Source organism: Lycium barbarum, chromosome 6 (assembly GCF_019175385.1).
Source record: "Lycium barbarum isolate Lr01 chromosome 6, ASM1917538v2, whole genome shotgun sequence".
In the NCBI taxonomy this organism is placed as follows: domain Eukaryota; kingdom Viridiplantae; phylum Streptophyta; class Magnoliopsida; order Solanales; family Solanaceae; genus Lycium; species Lycium barbarum.
The window spans coordinates 90,564,677-90,588,296 of record NC_083342.1 but is presented as its reverse complement, the minus strand read 5'-3'; the positions used below and the strand labels follow the sequence as shown (position 1 = coordinate 90,588,296).

The 23,620-nt window shown below is 37.3% G+C and overlaps 1 protein-coding gene and 1 non-coding gene across 3 annotated transcripts in view; one reads left to right on the top strand and one right to left on the bottom strand.

Moving 5' to 3' along the window:
• The first annotated feature begins 4,080 nt into the window (after positions 1-4,080).
• On the top strand, positions 4,081-4,187 carry LOC132600970 (small nucleolar RNA R71). The gene has a single exon (XR_009567425.1). It is a non-coding gene; the product is annotated as a small nucleolar RNA R71 (small nucleolar RNA).
• Positions 4,188-10,322: 6,135 nt separating this feature from the next.
• LOC132644788 (structural maintenance of chromosomes protein 5) overlaps positions 10,323-23,620 on the bottom strand; it is a 36,106-nt gene continuing 22,808 nt past the window's right edge. For both annotated transcript variants that reach the window (XM_060361394.1, XM_060361395.1), the window contains exons 21-30: positions 21,754-21,857; positions 17,506-17,622; positions 17,339-17,416; positions 16,367-16,466; positions 16,234-16,288; positions 12,956-13,004; positions 12,794-12,881; positions 12,643-12,715; positions 10,768-10,871; positions 10,323-10,677 (exon numbers count right to left, since the gene is read on the bottom strand). In XM_060361394.1, coding sequence (XP_060217377.1) covers positions 10,616-10,677; positions 10,768-10,871; positions 12,643-12,715; positions 12,794-12,881; positions 12,956-13,004; positions 16,234-16,288; positions 16,367-16,466; positions 17,339-17,416; positions 17,506-17,622; positions 21,754-21,857 — 830 coding nt within the window. In that variant the 3' untranslated portion in view covers positions 10,323-10,615. The remainder of the gene's footprint in view (positions 10,678-10,767; positions 10,872-12,642; positions 12,716-12,793; positions 12,882-12,955; positions 13,005-16,233; positions 16,289-16,366; positions 16,467-17,338; positions 17,417-17,505; positions 17,623-21,753; positions 21,858-23,620) is intronic.

Below are 23,620 nucleotides of genomic sequence, written 5' to 3'. Positions count from 1 at the left end.
CACACATATCACATCATCAGAACATATCAAATGCCATATCACATCATAACTCCATAGACGGTAACCGGCCCTATGGCGAGGCCTCGGAAACCGTAACACATCATACTTCCGAATATGGTATAGCGCGCACGATCACAAGGCCGGCCCGGGTACCGACGAACGAAATCATAACGAATGGCACGAACGGAGTAGTGCAGAGACCATATGCATATTAAAATAATTTACAGGACTCGACACATAATTACATATAGGCATATACCGACGCCAGAAGGCTCGGAGTAGGAGTCAGGTCGATCAAAATTAATGTATAGAAGTTACGAAGTCCCAAACTGCAAAACCATTGAAAAACAATTCACAGGTCATTTTCCGAAAATCTAATATCATTCATAGTGCAAAACGTTCAATAATGGTATAGGAAATTTCAAACGGACCTTTGAGTCCTAGGCAAACGATCACTTTTCATATCGGACGGAAATGAGTCAAACAAACCAAATAAGGGAAGCCTCGGGGCGTGCGGGCCCACCTTGAGTCAAATCGAGGCGGCGGACACAAATCACAGACTTTAGGCTCCATAAAGCCATCTACGAAAGTTTCGGAGAGATTCGGACACAATAGCAAAAGTTATGAAGGTTTGAACATTCTTGCAACCAATTATAAGGAATATGTTTCAATTGCGCTGAATGAATAGTGCCCAAACTTGAACTCGGATTTCCAAGAGCAGAATTATCCCCGAGGGTCCGATCTTAACCTAGTATAACTAGGACATGCCAAAAGAAGGAAAGGTAGGCTTTACATACCTGGATTGCGCCTTACGCTCGTCAAATCTCAATTCCCGTTTCGTCCAAAAACTGCAAATGGTCACTTTTACCAGTTACTATTCATGAAAGTTAACATTTTAATATTTGGGCTATACTTGGCTACCGAAATTTCGGCAGCATTTCCCCTATAAATCTGACACCCCGAGAATTTAACTCGGCTCAGAACATTCAACAACAACAACCCAACAACACCAAACGACGTCAAAGTTCACAACGAAATAGGTTCTAACATCAATGATCTTCTTTCTACATAAAATGACAACTTTCATACAAACTTTACAAGGTCAAACCAACATCAACATTTTCATATTCATTTACCCATTCAAGATTATTCAAACACATTCCAAAAATATTCCAAACAATATAAATGAGTTCGAATGATTCGTCGCTCTCCATATTCCATCCGAAGCGTCTACGATCACGACGAACATACTAACTCACATCGTTTCTTTCCAAATTCACTAACAACATCAATTTACATCCTATGATCTTACTTTCACAATTATGCAAAAACTATATAAATTCGCATAATTTCCCATAATGACATACAACCAATTTCAATGCCATAATTCTTCCAACACTTCCAAATCAATGCAAACTTACATCATTTTTCCGTCATTTAAATTATAAAGATCATAACCATACAACTAACATATCAAACAAAACAATTCATCACCATATCAAATCCTTCCATAGCCACGGCCAACATCCATATTTTTTCAATTCAACTCAATTCATTCAACTTTCGTTTCTAATATAGATTTCACACAACCATAACTAGAATACAACATGGAATCAACTCATCTTTGCCTACACAACACATGCCCATGCACGGCTATACACTACTTCACACAAGCATCATGCAACTTCCATGTTTTCATGATTTCTACTCATTTCCTACATTCCACAACACAATTCAAGCTTCATAAAATAAGAAATTGGATTGATTCTTACCTTTTCTTCACTTGGGGTTAGAGTTGCTTTCTTGCCACAATACTTATATCAACTTGTAGAGGGCCTTGCACTTGGTAATTATTTCACAAGAAATGGAATTTTGAATCAAGGACTTGGCTCCAAAAAAAATTTCTTTCTTTTCTTTCTTTCTTTCCCTTTCACCCGAACCCTTCTCTTTTTTTTTTCTTGCTTTGTGTTCTTTCTTGAACCTTCTTTGGATAAACATAGATATATATATTGTCACATGGAAATTAATTCCATGGACTTGGGCCTAGGTGGTGGCCGGTTGGGCCTTCCCAAATTGGGCCTCCTTTACTTATCATTTTTGAGCTCAAGATTGTTGGTTACATGTTGTAATTCATGGGGCAAGTTCCCAAAATTCCAATTTTGCCCTTGGCCACCTTTCGTAATTCCACACCATTGCATTCATAGCTTACACATTCCTACCAAGCAAGGTCCAATTGTGGCCTTATTCATTGCAAGTCAAATTATTTCGAATCTTTCGAATAAGCTAAAATGTCGGATGTAACAAAAATTCACCTCCTCATCGTTCACCCGGAACTTGATCTCGTGCTTCTCGGAATCCATAAGAGCCCTCCCTGTCGCAAGGAAAGGTCTTCCCAAAATGATAGGAATTTCCTGATCAATAGCGCAATCAAGAATCACGAAATCTGTCGGCAGTAGGAATTCCCCGATTTGAACCAACACATCATCAACTACCCCCACTGGCCTTTTTATCGATCTGTCAACCATCTGCAACCTCATGGTAGTTGTCCTTGGCATTGCTAGCCCCGATCTCTTGAAAATTTCCAGGGGCATAAGATTTATGCTCGCCCCGTTATCACACAAAGCCCTGGCGAAATCTTGCTGCCCTATGGTGCATGGAATTGTGAATGCTCTAGGATCTTCCCTCTTTTGCACTGTGGTCTTGGAAAGAATAGCACTAACGCGGTGAATGATACCCACAGTGTCGTGTTTCAATGGCTTCTTTTTCTTTGTTAAAAGATCCTTCAAATACTTAGCAAAGCCGGGCATTTCTTGGACAGCGTCCATGAAAGGAATGTTCATCGTCAACTGCTTGAGTTGATCATAAAATCGCAAGCACTTCTCATCTTCTGTTTTTCTCACTAGCCTTTGAGGAAAAGGCGGTGAAGATTTGAACAATTGGCTCAAAGGGCGAAGAGCACCAGAAAGTTTTGCCTTTTCCTTTTCCTGTTTTTCTCCTTGTGCCTTGAGATTATCAAGGTTCTGCTCCTCTTCCGCTATAATAGGGACTTCCTCCTCTATTTCTTCCTCTACAATATCATCAGATACATCAGGTTGCGCTTCTTTTTCAACAATTGGTTCCAGATCAATCACCTTTTTATTAGCACCTTGAAGTATTTTTCCACTTCTGGTGCTAATAGCAAGTACATTCTCCACAAAGTTTACTCCACTACCTTTTGGATTTGGAACTGTATCACTCGGTAGTTGTCCCCGTTGAGGAGTATGCACTTCTCGGGAAAGGTCTCTGAATTGCGCTTCAAGCTTCTGAATGGAAGCTGAATGAGATAGTTGGACCTGAGACATTCCCTTGATTGTGCTCTCTGTTCTGTCTTGATTCATTAGCATTTTCTGCATCATACTTTTCAGTTCCGCAGAATCATTAGACGTGTTGCCAGCAGAGTTATTAGCTTAATTATCTCTCCACTGTTGGGAATTTGATGCTTGCCCCCTAGGTGGGATGTAGGGGTTCGAGTTCTTGTTGCCATAATTATAGTTGTTGTAATTCCCTTGATTTGGATTGCCCTGATCATTTCTTCCATAATTGTTTCCTTGAAATTGTTGTTGAGGCTTTTGTCATGGGTGATTACCGGGACCTTGATAATTTTGCCTTTAATAGCCCCCTTGCGAGTTGTTGACATAATTCGCATCTTCATATTGTGGTTGCCCCTCTAGATAAGCTTCTTCAGAGACTTGGTACATTCCGGGAGAATGAGGTGGCATCTCCTCGACAACATTCACACCTTTGGCTTCTTTCTCCATAAGCCTCTTCGATAATAAATCCACGGTGGTTTGCAATTGAGCAAAAGCATGATCTCGCTCATGATTTTCTTTGGCCACCGCGGAAGCAGAGGGACTACCATATGACAAGGTTTCACTATCACTAGAATGTCAAGCTTGGTTGTGGGTAGTAAGCTTGTCGAGCAACCTGGTGATGTTGACAAATGATTTGTCCATGAAGCATCCCCCAGCTGCAGTGTTGACAACAATTTGATTCATGGTATCTAACCCCTTGTAGAATTTCTCGGTGAGGATAGCATTCGGAAATCCATGGGTCAGAGATTGAGCTAGATAATATTTGAAACGCTCCCATGCTGCATATAGTTGTTCCCCCGGAAGTTGTTTGAACTCAAAGATCTTGTCCCTAAGCTCAGCCTTTTTGCTTGGTGGAAACCACTTTTTCAAGAATATATTGGCTAACTCGTTCCAGGTATGAATGGTATTGATGGGGAGCTTTTCATACCATTCCCTTGCTTGGCCAGCCAAGGAATATTTGAAGACTCATAACCGCAGTGCATCAACAGGAACAGCACCTTGGGATTGTTGAGAACATACATGCAGGAAATTCTTCAGGTGTCGGAGTGGACAATCCTCCGAAGAATTTCAGAAATAGCCTTCAAGTTTCAATAGCTGATAGATAGAACTATCAATTTTGAAATTTGCATTTCCCGTTCTAGGAGGAACTACTGCAGAAGCATAATCAGCTTCGTTGATGAATTCCGCAAATACATTCTCATTCTCCTCTTCTTCTGGTGCAGGATGGTTCACTTGGATTCCCCCTTGATTGCGATTGGGTCTTCCTGCCATGTTCACCTAGTTCACTACAACAGCAAACAAGGTGTGATGGAATAGAAAAAGTTTTAAAGAAAAGTACACAACAATTAGTAATTTCTAAACCGTATTCCCCGGCAACAGCGCCAAAATTTGATACGCTCAAATTACACCTATTAATAGCGTAAAGCGGACGTTGTCAAATATAGTAACCCAACAAGGTTGGGGTCGAATCCCACAGGGAATATGGAGAGAAAAGAGTACTAATCGTATGCGATACTAGTCTTTAAAGGCTTTAATCCTATTCCTGATAGTTTGAAATAGTTGCTGAATAATGTAATTAAGTATTTTGACTGAAATTTTATTAAATGCGAAATAGAGACTAAGGTTGTGTTCCCCAATGTGATTAGATATTATGCTTCAAGTTTCAATGTGATATACTCCTAATGGTTGTTCTATGAATATGCACTTGGTCTCTTAAGGACTTCTTAATGTTTTCCAACAGTTAAGTCATATTTCCTCTTTATGATTCTTCCAAATGTAAAAGAGTTGCAATCGAAGAATGACCAATAATGTCAATTTAGAATTGTTCTTATCCCTAAGTTAGTCTATTAAACGAGGGTTAACGCCTCGAGTCATTGTCATTCAATCTTACCAATACTAACTCTCTTTCCCAAGAAAAGTTAATATAATGGCTTAGGATAATGCTTGCAATCATCACCCAACGCTAAATCACAAAAACTGAATGCATACCGACAACCATTATGCATATATCAATAATAGAAACTCATTCACATAATATCCATCATGGGACTCACAACCTTAGCTTTAAAATTAGCTACTCATAATCTTGACTAGCAAAGAAAGCATAAAAGTTGACATAATATACTTACAATGCAATTACAAGGTGGAATGGAAGTGAAGTAGTTTACTTTAAATGCTCCAAAAACTTCTAATATGAAAAACCTAGAGTTTATGCTCTCAAAAATATATCTGGCTGCTGAATTAAAACCCTACATTAAGTATTTATAGAGCCAAAAATCGCGCCAAGTTTCTGGACAAAAATGCCCTTACGCGGCATCGTTACGGACCGTAACTCAGGTTACGATCCGTCCTTCATTTCGTCATTTGTCCGCTTGTTGTTACGGCCACCATACGACGGACCGTAACCTGTGTTACGGTCCGTCCTTCTGAAGCGTAACTTGTGACATTTACTTGGTAACTCTCTGGAATTTTGGCTGATGCTACGGTGAGATGTTACGGACCGTAACATGAGTTACGGACCGTAACACCACATCGTAACACTGATGTTTCCAATGAAAACTTACTGGAAATTTGACTCCTGTTACGGTTCAATGCTACGGACCGTAACATGAGTTACGGGCTGTCATTTAGCTCCAATTTATCCGTTTTTCAGCATTTCATCTCATTTCCGATTCTTAGTTCACCTACCCTATAAAATACAAAAATAACATAAGAAACAATGTAAAAACACTTTAAAACAAGCAACACTTCTAGTTACAAAGGCATAAAATGTGCCGAAATTTACGGCACATCAACTATCTTCATCCAATGGTTTGTGGATAGCCATGAGACTATCACAAATTCCTTTACACTCCTTGATATATTCATCAATGGACTTGGATCCTAGTTTCACAATTTGAAGTTGTTGCTTCAACTGAAACTCTTTATCTTTGCTTGCTTGTAGGTAAGTATCCTCAAGACAGTCCCATATTTGTTTTGCAGTTGAGTATCCTATAATAAGGAACATTGACTCTTCTGTCATTGTTCCAGAAAGCCAACTTCGAACAAGAACGTCATGTTCTTGCCATTCAGTGAATTTTGGGTTTGGACTCTTTTGTTCTTTCTCGTTCTCTATAGTATCCAATGAAGGATCGTCATTAACGATTTTGTCAATTTTCAGAGTCTGCATAAGCTGAAGGATTTGTGTCCTCTAAACAAGATAGTTTGATGGTTTTAGCTTAATTGGACAGATTGAAATAAGTTGGTGAAGTGAAGTGGGTGAAAGGGCTAGGGCGGTGTTGGAGGAAGATGACATGGCTGTTTTGAGAGGAAGATAAACTTCAGGATCATTTTTAATTGAGCATATGCTCTTGATACCATGAAGAAAATAATAATACAGTAGCTTAAAGCTCTTCTTGAATAAATTACACGGTACATGCTATGTGTATTTATATAACACAACGAAGAGCCCTAGAGGACTACAAAGTACCAGACGTGAACTATCTCTATTAGGATACATAGTTTGTATAGACAAGACTTCCTCTAGTCGGCTAAGTTATTAACTAATACATACTATTGTAGGTTAGAGGTTTAGGAGTCCTTAACCTTATCTAACGAGGTTGTCTTACAGGTCCTAGCAAGAAGAATCGTCAACCTGTAAATCGTTATCTGTATCGCAAGATGCAGGCCCCGAGCAAAAAGGACGTCAGCACAGTTGAATTGCACTGGTATGTAAAGCAACTGAAAGAAAGAATCATAAATACTGAAACTGAACTGATAACTGATAACTGAAATAAGGAAGTAAAGATATGAATACTCCCTGTTCTGAATGAGGAACCACCTGCTTATCTGAGTAAATAATCTGCGGCCTCAGGCCCAATATATATGTGCGCAAACTGCGGCCTCGGGCCCAAGTATACGTATACATAACTGCAGCCTTAGGCCCAATAACACAGGTGTTCATCATTAAACAATTTACATAAAAGAACTGAGAATCATGCTAAAAGATACAACACTAACATACTGGGCAATGATTCACTCAGACATGTATTCATGAACTGATTATGGAAGCTGAAGCTTTGACTATTTATAAACATGCTGAGTAGTCTAGACTAAGACTCATGGGTATCTAACAGGAGTCTATATCGATTATGTACTGAGCTCACAACATTCGGAATAAAAGTCATGAACGAATTACGAAACTAGAGAATAGAAGTTCTGCAACTATTCAAGGAACTAAGCTTAACTATATTTCTGAGGCAATTAGTAACGTTGTAAAATAATGTGGCGTAACATTCCCAAACGTTGAGAGTTAGCCTCACATAGCCTTTGAGTGTAATATAACGTTCGTCAACCCTTTCAACTTTAATCTATAGCAACACAAGTCAAAGAGATTCCATATTAGTAATAATATCCATGCTTTGGTCACCTAAGTATTTTATCAAGCACTTAGTGGCCATAACGCTCCACAACCTTCATTAATGGTGTTTTCTTCACCTAGTTCCCATTCTATTACTTCTAGGTGATTCTACAATCTCAATTTGATGAAAGTAACATCATTCTTCATCACCTATATGACTACAACAATCATAAGTTAATAATCCAAAACCCTAACATAGTTCATATGTTACTCTCTATCAAACCCATTTACGATTCTCCCAAGAACTCATTAATTCACAACTATAAGTGATTAGAGAGTAGAAGTATTACCTTTTTTAAGTTCAATCCTCTTGAATTCAAATTCTAGGGTTCTTTTGTCCAAGACGATGATTCAATCGATAATCTATGGAATAGATTAGGATTCTAACGTTGATCTTTGTTAGATTGATGTAATAATCAATGGGGTTTGAGTAAGAACTAACCTTGGATGCTTTGTGGAAGCCCTAGGGTGTTTTCTCTCCAAAAAGACGGTTTAGAATGAAGTGGGAAAAGTTTTTCGGAGTTGGGTACATATAAAATTCGAAAAAAAGACGTTTCAAGCATAATTTGGCGGCGCACTAGGCCTATATTACAGGACCTAATGAAAATTACATTTTTATGTGATTTTGGCTTGGGGCGGCACCCTAGGCCATTCTGACAGCATTCGGTAAAATGGGCATAACTCGTAGCACAAAGCTTTGTTTGGGCTCCACAATATATCGTTGGAAAGTTATTTCAAAGGGATACAAATTTCATGTTTTACGTTTTCTCAACTTCTCAATGGATTTTCACAAAATTGGGCTGGAAGGAAGACATATCAAAAACTAAGCCGATTCTATCTAATCTCAAGCGCCTTACTATTTTCCATCTTGAGACGATCATATCTCTTTGCTCTAATCTCTGATAGGCCTGTTCCTTATATGGTTGGAAAGGTATTTCTACGTACTTCAACTTTCGTTAAGGGTACTTTCTCAAATTCCCAACTAATAAAGGGATTATGGTTTCCCGAAATAGGTATGTCAACCATTTTCGGAAAACGTTCAGACCTTCAGTTTTTCCACTAAAACTCCAACGATACGAGTCTAACCTTAGTTCTGAGATAAGGGATGTAACAACCTTATTCTCTTATTTTTGCTACTGCCTCTTTTTCTTCTTTCTTTGAGCCAATGGTCACTCAGAAACAACTTATCTACCTTCTCAAGGTAAGGTCTGCGTACATCTACTCTCCCCAGACACCGCTTTTGTGAGATTACACTGATATATTATTGTGGTGTTTATTTGGTTTATGGGACAACAAATGTTCAGAATAAAGTTGTTTGGGAGAGGGTGAAAATAATATGTAGGGCAAATCATTTACACTTATACCGGTTGTTTCACCATAATTTTTTATAAAAGAAACAACAATTGTTACTCACCGCTTATAAAACTATCAACTACTTCAACTCTTTATTTGAGAGTTGTGTTAGTTTGGTGCTTTGATTTTAATTTATTGTTCATTCAAGGGCTTAGAATTGGAAAAATCGTTGTCTTGAAGGATTTTAGTGGAGGAAATTGAAGATCCACATTGTTGAGCTTGAAACTCTTGAATTTGAAATTTCTACTTACAGATTTGTTATTTAATCTTCAATTTTAGTACTATTGTTGATTCTTTTACTTTAGTTATCTTTACTACTTTTGCTATCAAATATTATTTCTTTTCTTCGATATTTTCAACACAGCTTCTTTTACTTTTGTATTTTTCAAACATGTTCTGAAAAACACTTTTCTTAATTCCAGGGTGTATCGAAAACAGTTTCTCTACCCCACAAAGGTAGGGAGGGATAAGACCTGCGTGCACCACATCCTTCCCAAACTCCACTTGTGGGATCACACTGGTGTGTTGTTGTAAATTTGTTGTTTGATATGAAATGGATGTTACGCTATATCGCCTCCAGTACTTTTGGGAAATTCATACTTGAATTTAATCGCATGGAAAGCAGATTGAGATGCATTTGATCGCACTTCTAAGCTGAAAATCGAAGAAGAAACACCTGTTGCTGAATGAGTGTGATGTTGGAGTATACAACTCAGCACTAGTATACTTGAACAACATACCGTAATTCCAGTGAAATGTTTTAAATTCACTTTTTAAAAATATTTGCTACACATTTTTTGAATTACTATCAAATCAATTTCCTTTTAATTTCAAGCCTTGGAACTATGGTCTTCAATCGTGGAATAATTTGAAAATATGTTGAAGAATCCGTTCACGTGTTTGGGAGGTGGAGGAAATCTGGTTTGTGTAATTTTTTTATTTTCTTTTTTGCGTCGAACACCAGGAGCAACAATCGAATTAGTTTTCTCAGTTTTGTGCGTCCCTAGCTGGTTGTTGCTGAAATAAGAGGAACAGATGGAAGATCTAGATCTTCATATGAAAATAATATTTGGACAAAAATATTCGCAACTTAAAAAAAAAAAAAAAAAAAAGAACAGTTTCTTTATCTAGTCTTGATAGGGACACTAGAAAGGAAGACATTCATTTTATCAAGTAGAAAGAGAGACATTCATATCAATACAGGAGTAGATATAGACATCTTCTAGAAGTAAACAATTTCTGAATATAAACAGAAAATGGAGGACAGGTTATTGTGGAGTTCGAACAGAGGGAATACCTCTACGTTACTATAAACAAGGTTAGCCTACTATGAATTATGCGTACAAAAGAACTATGCACTTAAGAATAAGAGCCAGTATAGACAGATTTTTCAAAAACAGTAGCTGAGCCACCATGATTCAGCTTTTAACGGGGCAAAGGAAGATCAACTAAAAAATTGTAAATTTTTCTTATAGACAGTTCCTGGTCGAATCTACCACGAGTGTTGCTGATTCTAGTCAGCGGCAACAGAGGCTAATCCCATCACAGACCTCCAGCTTTCTCCACCACTCCACACTGCAATTTAGCACCAGAAGAAAGGCATTTAGTGCGCGATTTATGTTATGACTACAACCATATGGTACTGGTTAAAAAGTGGTAGAAAACCTTTGGATGGCTGCTCAATCCAGGGCCCATTCATTACAGTCAGAATGCTGCATGCTTCACTGTATTCAAGATTTGGCAGCAACTTTGGAGTAAGCAAGAAGCACCTGCAAACGATTTGACAGAATCAGAAGAAAGGCTGGATGTTTTAGTAGTAGGACAAGGACCAGAAACATCAACTTCTCCAAAATATGCAGGGGAATCGGCATAACAGTCAATGACCACCCAACAAAATAAACCAATATGGATTCACGTTAATATGAGAAATCAAAAACTGTGCATGCATAGAGTAGTTTAGAGTTCCACTTGTAACAAAATATCTCGTCCATAAAAAGAACTATTTGACATTTCTCACCATAGACGGGTTGGAAATAAATGGATCCCTTGTATTTATATCTGCGTCCTTTCTGCAGAAGCTTGGCCATCAGTGGTGTCTATGCCGTCTGATAACACTTGCAAAGGGATCTCTCACAAAGGACTCACCATATTTTTTTATTTTTATTTTTTAGTTTAATCCATCATCATGGTTATAATAACCTTGTATGGGGGGTTTGGCCGGAACTCTACCTATACACACACACACACAGAGAGAAAAATATATATTACATTTACTAAATGCTGATTACTATATCAGTTTTCTGCCTAACTTTGTTAGAATCACATTCGATGACCAAGTTACCAATCAGATACTAGAATCTAACTCAAACAAGGGAATTCAGTGTCCAGCCATAATACAAAATAAAGAAGAAATATGATTATCGATAATTCGAAGTTAACAAGGGCATCTGCATGGTGGGTGGCAGGATCCAACTATCAAAATACTGACTTCTCGAAGTGTAAACGGAACTTGTTTGATTACTTCAAGCAGAATTTCAAAGTAGATCACCAAGGAATGCGAATGCAATATACAAAGAGAAATATTAATGAAAAATCTCCTTTTACAAAAGGCATAATACGTAAACAGGCACTCACACTTGGCCTAGCTAGCAAGTAAGCACTTCAACTTTGAAAGTGCACATATAGACAACTCAACTTGTCCACACTGTGTCTCATGGACACCCGATACTGACGTGACACATAAATTTTGGAGGTGTCTAGATGATCATTTTGTAAGTCGGAGTGTTCAACCGACACAGTGGAGACGAGTTAAGGTGTCTAGACTCTAGATGTGCATTCTCAAAGTTGAAGTGTTTAGTTGCCAGTTGAGGCCAGGATTGAGTGCCTGTTTATGTATTATGCCTTTACAAAATCATTACCTTTGTCACAGATATAAACTACTAATTCTAAGAAGTCTTGCATGATTTATTTGTGTGTTCTTAAAGTTTAGGGGTAATGCCGCTATCATTATTTAATAAATATCTCTTTCCGAACAGATGTCCCCATAGCTTTTCTTATGGCATGAGATTGTTCTGTTCCGGTACTGTAGTGAATAAAGCGGGTTAGCCCTTGTTAACCCGGTACAACAAAGTATTAGAAGAGAGTTAGTACTCATTTAATTGATCTCCTTTTCGAAGCCATGTCTTTTGTCATCTGAACCTAGCAGTTCTAAAACAATCTGGAGACCTTCAAATAAACCTATTCCCCTCTTAATCTTAAAGAAACGGATATATTGGCCAGGCGAAATTGCTGCAGATTGTACAAACTCCATATTCGTCCTACATCAAAGGTCATTCTTAAAACTAAATTTCATGTAGAGGTAAAAAATAATCGGCAGATATCTTCCCAGAAATCCCAAAGATGAGGCTTTTTCAACGATTGGAAAAAGCATACACACCGAGCTCATTTATCACAAGGACATAAGCACATAAATTGCTGTTATTTGGACATGATAATGGTAAAACAATCATGAGAATAGAAGAGCAAAGAGAGTTCTCTTACTGTGGTGTATTGGGTTGGCTGGCAGCTCTCACTAATTGCTGAAACATTTTCCTCTCATTGATAGGATCCATTCCTTGAAGCACAAATGTACACAATGATTTCTTGCATCCAGTTCATTAAGAATAACAAATACTGTAAATGTATAACTAACCTTGATTTATTTCATCCACCACTCTAAAGGGGCAATTTGTTAGGTCTTGCAAAGAAACTAGGTAAAGAATAGTTGAAACAGATCGTTCCTGACAGGATATTGTATAAGAAGTTAATACACCAATCGAACTCACAGATAGAAAAAGTGGGTTAACTGACATACTCCTCCAGATTGGTGGTGGGCACTTAGAACTTGGAGTTGCCCCGTCTCCCTGGTAATAAGGATACAAGAACAACAAACTGTAAGCGAGCCATGGAGAACCAAAAATAAATAAACAAATAAATAAGCCAAATAGAACGCATCATTCCAATTTACAGTAGGTAGGACAGTATAGTGTAAATATAGGATGACACACACGCCTATGGGTAGGCTTTCCAGAAATAAGCCTCCTCATGGATGTCGATGATATGCACAATACATGCAGAAAAAGAATAGAATTCTTCTATAGATATTTAATGCACCTTGGGTAGGGTACTGACCCATTAAACAGTTAGAAACACGGAAGTCTTTCACTCTGCTCTTTCTATTTTCTTTGCTTCACCTATGGTACAACAGCCTATTCAATGCCAGTGGAAAGCTGTGGCCCTGGATGTCTATGCAGAGTTGCAAACATTGCTTGTAAATAATGTAAGGGGGACAAATAACTACCAAAGGTGGATATGAGACAGCACAAGTACAGATTTATGATCTAAAAACTAATGAAAAGTAACAGACTGAATCTTTTCATCAGTCCTAACACTGTTAACACTTAGTACAAAGAAGAAAGGGGAGAAAAGTAGATAATGAGGAGCAATCACCTTAGTCTTACAAGCTTCATAATTTTAGAGGTAAAATTGTGACAGCTTACATGAAGGAAAAGTCGAATGTTGGAGATATTGTTATCAAAATTACGGGAAAGAAGTGAAGGAGACTACAACGTTAGGAGCGCAAGTGTGAGTTGCATTTCTGCTGCATTATAGAAACTTGCTAAACACAAACTTCAAGAACCCAACTACTTGCAGATCCTAGAAAAGCATAATATGTTGGAGATCAGGGAAAAAGTTGAGACAAATTCCCGGGAACAGCCAAATTCAGTTAGATATTAATGTCTGAAGCGAAAGAGGAAGTTGACGTCTCAGAACAAAAAAAAAAAAAAAAAATCGACATAGTTTTTGCTAAAGTTGCCGGAAAGTCTACTTTAGTCCCTTTGTGAAGAAACAGGTAAAGACTTCATAAAAGCTACAAGTGCATATTGTTAGTTTTAAAGACTTCCACGAAGTTATGTCAAAATTTTCTCTGTAACTTCTAGTTCCCTCTTATACATCTGTGTAAGAAAATGTTCCCTCTCATACTCTACTGCACTTGGGAAGTCATAAAATGTGTTACAAATCCAAATGCAAGCAAAAAAGATAAATTCTGTTCTTCTCATGAACCCATTTGTCAAGTACTGTCGTATGTTCAGTGTGGTAAATCTCTAGAATAAATTTTAACTATATAGTCTTACAATTTTAATCAATTATTTCATATTTTTGTGATCTGTAACCTCCACCACATAGGATGGTTCCACGTGTTACAATAACCTCGTTAGTTTATTTTGGTGCTTTGATATTCTTGTCCGTGTTGATTCAAGAATTAGCAGAGTTATTCAAATAGCCAATCTTAAGTGTGGTCTTACTTGACCGTGTAAGAAGAGAATTAAATAAATGCACGACAATTATGGGCATCATTCAACCTCTGATTCCATATTTGAGATATACCGCAACAAGCGAGCGGCATATAGGCTAGTGAATCTGCTTAAAATTATGGTCTGTAATAACCCATGAATCTGCGAGGTTTAGAACTCAAAGAGGGGCCATTAACCAATTTTTTAAAGAAAAGTCAACAACAAAAAATTTTTATAGACAAGTCGAAAGAAAGAATATAAAATTCTAATTCAACTTCACAGAGTAACAAGATCGAGACAACCACTTCTCCAGCAAATAAGAGATATCTATCAACGAGATAACATTATTTGGAAAGCAAAACCTAACAAAAAGGAATTCCGTCAAGACCATGAAGTGAGCTCAAGAATCTTGTGATAACAAAATGCAAGAACTCCTTATATATGGCTTGAGCTATTCATGAGCCCAACAGTGAGGTGCCTTCGATGATCCGCAGCATCAGATGAGCAACAATTTGACAGCACTGTCCATTTTATGTTTGTTAAAATATTTTACAAACTTCATGTTTTCTTGGCACCAACCTCATTACATCCAAAATACTTGCTTTCTTTGAAAATTATCTTCTTTCTTACTACCCGTCACTGTTGATTGCTTCTACCAAAAAACTTACTTAAAAATGCATTTTTATTACCTAAGTGAATTTATCTTCCATTAGAGAAGTGCAAACTAAGACTAGAACCCCCACCATTCTACCTATGTATCAATCAAAATCCTCCAGAATTCAAGAACTCTTTATGGATAGAGAGAGATATTTTAACTACAGTACAATTGTAGTCCTTCAGAAATAAGAATTTGGGAACTTCTCCAAAATATTAAGCACTGATTTAGGCAATAAGCCTTATACTTCAACCATGATATAAATATATCATTTATCATATAAAGAGATGCATTTGGGCACCAGGGCTTTGTTCTAGTGGCAAGGGCACTATGTGTGAATGTGTGTGTGAAGCGCCTGTCACGAGTTTGAACCCTATTGCAGACAATAATGCCGTACTTGAGTGGAGAAGGGAAAGGGAGCCGGCCATTTCAACCGAGTTTCGAACTGTGGGCCACATGCTCTCAGGGTTTTCTCAGTTATAAAAAAAAAAAATTAAGCACTGCATTTGACTTGGATGTACACAAACAAGGTTAGCTAATAATTGTCATTAGCACTGAAATTTACAGCTACCTTCTTCCTGGCTAGTGTTTAATTGGATAACAAGATCAGGGAACTTACTCCAAATGTTGGCATTTTAGCAGATTAGATGAGAGAACAAGGCAGCTCACTTACCGCATTCTTCAGGTAAGCAGGAAAGAGATTTTATGTATCTAATATCCCTATCTCGGAGCACAAGAGTCTTTCCTACTTTTTGCATATTTGTTGGTATCATGAAGCGCTACCTGACGTTATAGATGCTAGCGAATTTTTTCTTTGCTTTGCTCATAAGTAAAGCCTGTGATTTCTCTTCCTAAAAGATCATTTGAAAAATAAAATAGGTACAAGAAAAAATAACAACTTTAGGTTCAGTACTATAATACTGAAAACTAATTTATATGGCATCAAAAGAAACAAAATGATGCTAGTGCACGTTGTAACATAAGTATTTCCCATAGGTAGAAATTTAGCACTCATTTTCTCAAAAGGCAAAAGAAATAATGATATGAAACATCTGTCTCTTCCCTGATAAAGGACACTCACAAGAGGCCAGAAATCTCAATTGTTCAGACCTCGAAATAAGGAAGAATCAGAGCCGTAATTACCTGAATTTGACTTTAATTAGTATCCCATATTTGTCAAAGTCCATGTCATGCTCATCTGAAGAGAAACGTTGATCAATACAGGTTGACAAAACTTCCCAAGAAGTCAGTTTTGCAAGGACTGAGGTTAACATACCTAATGAAACTTCTCCTGCAACAGCCATTTCTTGGAAATTGCGGCTAAAAGTCTGGTTGATTTGAGAAACAAGACTTCTTAATGTTGGTAGCCACCTTTCCTGCAAAATCCTAGAATAAGAACATTTTTTTGGTACACTATCACAATGTGTCCCCAGTAGAGATAAACACCTTGTAATTTTACAACCACAGCCAAGATACTAGAAAGATAACGAAATAAAGGAGGAATAATATTTTCCTAATTATCTACAATTTCTGATACTTTGACCCGATTTTTTCCCACATTACTTAATGAATCTCTCATCCAAAGAACCTATTGCCTTTCCCATTCTCTAAAACAACATATTTTTATTATTCTTTTTGTGTTTAAATAACTTGTCATAAGACATACTGGTACTAGGCAGCATTTTAAAAAACATCAAAGTGTTACAATTCTGAATCTTTCTTTATTAAGCTTTTCGATGAAGCAATCACACATAACAGCTAGGTCAACCTTATGAAGTAACACAAGGATGGGATAGGAAGGGCTCAATTGAGTGCTCTTCAACTGATATGAGAGCAGGGCAGGTAGATATATTTGTGTCGAGTCTAACCTTCTCCTATCAACAAATTATTTCAAGTGCTTGGCCAAAATGAAATTAACCTCGCACATGAGGGGACATGTTGTAGACCAAACAAGTCCCCTGCTCTAACAGCTTCAGCTCTTAGATAAGGCGGTTCACCCATTTAGTAATATTAATGGATATGTAGCTTTTAGATGAGGCAATTCACTCTCTTAGCAGTATTAATGGATACGTTTGAGACCTTGAAAAAAGAGATACCATTTGCAATGAAAGGCAACCATGTATTACTATATGTGAAGTGAGCCATTGTAGGGTTTAATAAGCAATTGCTTCATATACAACAAGCTGGCTAAAAACATTACATTCACCAGGTAACTACCGAAAATGCTAGTGAACCATAAAACGCTAACCTTTAAAGCATTAATTTCATTAATGAGGTTGCTTAACTTCTCTTCTTCCATCTCTTGACTCTCCGAAAGAGATTCTATCTGGAAAAGTGCAAGACAAAATCAGATGTGATCACCATATAGTTCAGAAGGTTAAAATGGATAAGCAAATACAGGAAACAGGAAGTTACTTTTTTCTGACGTGTTTCATACTCTTCTAGAACATTATGGTTCAGGAAAAGAATGGAGTTGGCTTGAGAAATGGTATCTTGAATAGCTGCATCCAATTCCTCAATTGTAGATGGCATCTGCAAGGAAAGAAATGAATTAAATATGCAGGCAACCCTAAGAACCGCGAACATTACATATGCAATATGAGACGATCAGAACATAAGAGGCATACCAAATTGATTGATTAGAACACAAAAGAAACAAATCCTACCCATTTGTTGAACAGTCCAATCCAATCCATAACCCAAATATCCATAGTAGTAATTCCAGCAAATATCCAAATATCCATAGTACTAAATCCGGATGGATAGTATTAAATCCACAGCCGAAAGGCATGTGGTGTGTGGAGGAATATAATGAAAGGGCGGGATGCTTTTAAGGATAATATTACTTTTAACGTTGGGGATGGGAGTAGATTTACATTTTGGGAGCAAAAGTGGTGTGGAGGATTGGTGCTCAAGGATTAAATTATCCCAATAATGCTTATTAAGTACTCCCTTTGTTCCAATGTATGTGGCACCGTTTGACTAGTCATAAGGTTTAAGAAAGAAAGAAAGACTTGAAATTTGTGGTCTAAAACAACACCTTAGACATTTGTGTTTCTGGCATGTTGTCAATCTAGAAATCATTTCATTAAGGGTAAAAGGGAAATTTTAAAGTTCAGGTGTTTCTAATTATAGAAAGATGGCATTCTTTTTGGAACAAACTAGAAAGAAAAGTGAGTCACATAAATTGGACATTATTTTGTTACCAGTTAATCATGAAAAAAAGGGCAGCCCGGTGCACTAAGCTCCCGCTATGCACGGGGTCCAGGGAAGGGCCGGACCACAAGGGTCTATTGTAGGCAAGCTGAAATTTTTTAAAAATTACGAACTCTCTATCTCACAGGCTAGGAGCTGCATATATTATACGCTCCTCCATGAAGCTCCTTCACATGGAGTTGACTGGTTCATCTATCAAAATCTTTTGGAAAGTGGTAAACTCCATTTTTTTTAAATCCAATTTTTTCAGTAGGTTGTATGGATAATATCCATATTTGACCCATTTTAACAAAAAGAATCAGTTATCCAACCCATTTTTTGTTGGGCGAGTTGGTTGGATACTTGTCTTTTATCCACTTTGCTGGCACTACTACTAACCATATCTCTCGTGAGAAAATCATTTTTTTACCCTTACACCTTCTGCATTCTTTTCTACTGTCACCCTAGCAACTGTAGCCAAAACTGTAGTTAAAGTCAACCGAATGTATCTTCCTGGGGTACTCTTGTCTCCAAAAAGGTTACAAATGTTATTACCCTTCTATACATAAGTACTTTGTCTCAATAGATGTAACCTTTATCCAGACATCACCCTATCTCCTACCAAATCCACCAAACCAACAAATCATCTCCCCATTCTTCCCGTTCCAACTTTTGACTCCAAATCCTCCAACTTTTGCTCCTTCTACTACACCGCATTATGTCTCCTCGAGATGACTTCGATCAAACCCTCTGCCAGTTCAGATGATATTTCTGCCCATGATACAGGCACACAAAGTTTGTCGAGTGACTCATTGCTTACTCTAAGGGCATCCCTTGCTTTGATCTACCACTCATCAAATGAAGTTCTTCCTATTGCTCCTTGAAAGGTGTTCAGGAACACTCCTCCTGTTTAAAATTTCTTGAGTTACCACCTCTTGTCACCTTCGTGTCATGCCATTCTAACAAACTTATCCATTGTCAAAGAGCATAAGACTATGGAAGAGGTGATGACTCATCCAAATTGGCGTCAGGCTATGATCTAAATAATTGCTCCTCATAGTAATGATACTTGGGAAATAATTCCTTTACCACAAGGAAAAACAACAGTTAGATATCATTGGGTTTTTACTATCAAGATAGATGCTGATTACAAGGTTGATCGTCTCAAAACTAGATTGGTAGCCAAGCGATGTGTTCATATTTATCGTGATCTCCAACAGGACAGATGGCATCTGCCTGACGCCTCCATATCTCCATGTCAAACTGTCAGTCATATTCCATAAGCCCATCTATCAGTTGGATATCAAAGATACCTTCCTTCATGGCAAACTCGCTGAGGAGGTTTGCATAGAGCAACCTACAAAGTTAGCTGCTCAGGGAGAGAGTTTGTCAGTTAATAAATTGGGGCCGATCTTTGTGGTCTCAAGCAATCACTGAGAGCATAGTTTGGCTTCTTTAGCACTGTTGTCCAACAATTTAGCTTACTTGGGAGAGAAGCTGCTCACTCTGCATTTTATAAGCTCTCACACAATGTCAAGTGTATATTCTTTATTATTTATATTAATGACATTGTTATAGTTTGTGGTGATCTTGAAGGCTTCTCAACTTAAGCAGCATTTTATCAGTCACTTTTAGATCAAAGATCTCAGTAAACTAAAATTACTTCCTAGGCATCAAGGTAGCACAATCTGTGGGAATTGTTATTTCACAAAGAAAGCATGCTTTGGACATATTGGAAGAAACTGGTACTCTGAATTGCAAACCTATTGATGTTCCTATGAACCCATTATTAAGCTTCTTCAGGGATAGGGGAAGCATTTGAATCACGCAGTTGTTATAGGCTTATAGCAAATTGATTAGCAAACTCAATTATCTAACCGGACATCTCATTTGATGTCACCGTTGTTCTCCAAACTCCCAACGGGTCATTGGAATGCAATAAGTCGCATTCTAAGGTACATTAAAGGTTTACCTCAACATGCTACTCTATGAGGACAGAGGACATGATGCAGACTAGGCAGAATCACCTTCAACCAGCATATGGAGGTAATGTGTTTTACTCTGAGCAAAAAAGCAAGACCCAATATTTAAATCAAGTGTAGAGGTAAAATACCTAGCAATGGCTTTGGCTACATGTGAGCTTATATAGTTAAAGCAACTTCTCGAAGAATTAAGGTGTGAGAAGATGCATCCACGCATTTGGACAGTGAAGATTAGACTGAAATACATAATGCTTCAAAGCCAGTGTTTCATGAAAATCATATAGAAGTACATTCTCATTTCAGTTCTCAAAAAAAAAAAAAAAGTAGATTGTCATCGCATTTAGAAAAGAATTGAGTCAGGGTGCATGACGACATGTTTCATCAACTCAAATGATTCGTTTACAGAACTTCTTGCAAAATCCATCAGTAGATCTAGAATTAAGTATGCCTGCAGCAACTTAGGAGCCTACATAGCCTACGATATGTAGGCTCCACCTATGGGGAATGTTAAGAAGTAGAAAAATATGACAATAGGCAACTTGTAAACATGAAATATTTCTATCTTTATGGGTGATTACGCGAAGGAGGGCGCAAAGGAGGGCCTTGGCGTAACTGGTAAAGTTGCTGCCATGTGACCAGGAGATCACAGGTTCGAGCGGTGGAAACAGCCTCTTGCAAAAATGCAGGGTAATCTGCGTACAATAGACCCTTGTGATCCAGACCCACGCATAGCAAGAGCTTAGTGCACCGGGCTGCCTTTTTTTTAATGGGTGACTAAGAATAGCCATTACTTTCCTTCAAGAATAGAAATTACTTTCCTTTCCGTTTTTGGATTACATCAAATACTATTTAAACTCCAACATGCATGAGAGAATAATCCAGCAATTCTCTTCTTCCTTCTTTCATTAGGAATTGAGTCCCCGATTCAGGAAGCAGTTCTTATATATATTTATATTTTTTATGAAAATAGTATAATTTGTCTCTCTAGCTAGAGAATATTCTCTTTTTTTTTTCTTTTTTCTTTTTTTTTTTTTTTGAGGTAATGCTAGAGAACTATTTATATATGTCTGTTTAATTAACTCAATTACTGTGATCCTTCCCTAATATATATATATATATATATATATATATATATATATATCAACAAACAGATGACATATAATGAACGTAATAACACATAAAGGACATGAAAGTTCTTAAAAATCTACATCTGTTTAGTTTATTCAATTACTGGGTCCGTTTAATAAAATGTTAGTTGATTTTTGCCTTTTTGGAGCAATTTACAAACAACTGGTGGGAACCTCAAAGATCAAAACATTATTATTTTTAGATAGAGGCATAACAAGCTTTTGTTAAATAGAAGGACCAAGGATACCATACAAAAAAGAGGCAAGCAGAGATGGTGATAACATACAGGCTACCCAAAAGTTAGACTATCCACAAATTCACAAGAATCTGTATTTCTTTTTGAGATTGGGAAACAAACCTCACAAAAAGCCTGCTCAAGTTCTGGAGTTATAATAGCTACTGATTCTGCATGCCTCTTGGCAACTTCCAATTGTCGTCGGCATTCCTCCGTCTCCTTTTTACCTAATCAAGAAAATAAAAGATTGTAAAGCTATATGGTGTAATAATTTCACTCAAGGCCATAAGCTGTGACCTATTGTCACAATTCAACTTGTATATACAAGCTTTGGTCTAGAGGCTATGGGGTTTTAAGACTTTAGTTCCCTATCTCAAATTGATGTTTACTTTGCATTATATCTTTTAGGTGGTATCGACCTATTGTATATGCATGATAATTTTATAAAAATATTATATATAATAAAAAGATATTCAGTGAAGCATGTCGAATGACACACTTGGTTCAGTGGCCGAAGCCCCAAACAAGAATCACGGAGACGAAATCCGGTCACATCATTCACCTAAGCATATGTACCCTGCTATCAGTTATGAAATAGCAACTCATAGACATGAATAAATATCAAATCATGGAATTCATTTCTTTTTCCAGAGTGATTTATTCAGCTCTATCATATTGATTTATTTTTCAAGCCTGCATCTACGAATCAAAAGGGTTCGCTTTTAAAAGTTCAGGAAAATTTTAAGGATGTCCACAATATGTAGCGCCCACTGAATTACTACATTAGTCAGAAAGAATTGCTCCAGCAACCAACAAACATTTTAGGTTTTGGTAACTACTCTCAAAACTTTCTTCGGAGAATACATCTACAACAACCTTGTGAAAAGGCAGTAAGTTTCACCTTTTGCCAAGAGAAGTTAGAAGGAAATAATCCATTTGGCAAAATAGATGTACAAATTAATTTGAACCCAAAAGGAAAGATAGAAAAGAATAAAAAGATAGGATTGGAAGAGGGCAGGGTACAAGGCGGCCATTAGTGGTGCTGATTGGTGCTAGTAGAACTAGGAGGCTACGTTGCTCGGATCCTCCAAACATGTCATTGCACTCATGTCAGATCCTCAAATAATGCATTATTTTGGAGAATCCAACACAGGTGTGGTGGTATTTGTGGGAGATCCAACCAACATATCTAGGAGGAGGACCTCTGGATTTAAAATCTTAGGGGACTGGGGGTTGAAGGAGAAAATCACAGAATCAATAACTTTTCTCCTTTATTCATGTGCCATGGCACAAAAATATGAAGAAATACTTAATACAAAGAGTAAGTCAAATGCCAAAAGCTTTGACTTTAAGAAAAATGTATGGTTTTAAGGATTTTGGAGAAGGGTAAACTAGGAACATCACATTAGTTTGAATGCAGTTATAAAATTAGGTCCTTCAATTAAAGGGACCTTTGGGTCTTCTTTTTAAGAGAAACAGACTCAAGTTTTAAACCTTAGGTAAAAGGGACTTTCTTTGAATTAGCGGTTAATGACGTTAGACCTCATTTAAAACTTAAAACCCCAAAATTCTATTTATGTACACAAAAGCCCCTCCACATAAAATTCAAAAATCTACCCGAAAAGGAAATCCCCAAGCATTTCACAAACTCAAAAAAGTAAAAGCAAGTTGTTTAAACGACTTCCTGGTTGTTTATACCTGTAGTTGTTTAAACAAATTGTTTGATTTTTAAACAACCTTTGGAGACCAAACTACCTCGGGTGTTTAACAACAGTAAGGTTATTCAAACAACTACCTGGTTGTTTGAACTAAACACCTCTCAGGTAGTTTAAACTAAATAAAATGAGTATATGCAGAAAATCACCAAGTCCCACCCTTCTTTCTCGAAGAAGAGGTGGAAGAAGAAGAAGATAACAACAAAGAAGATGAGACAAAGATGCCGAGGAAGGGGGAGGGGGAGAAACGAAAGAAACAAAACTTTGAAATGATT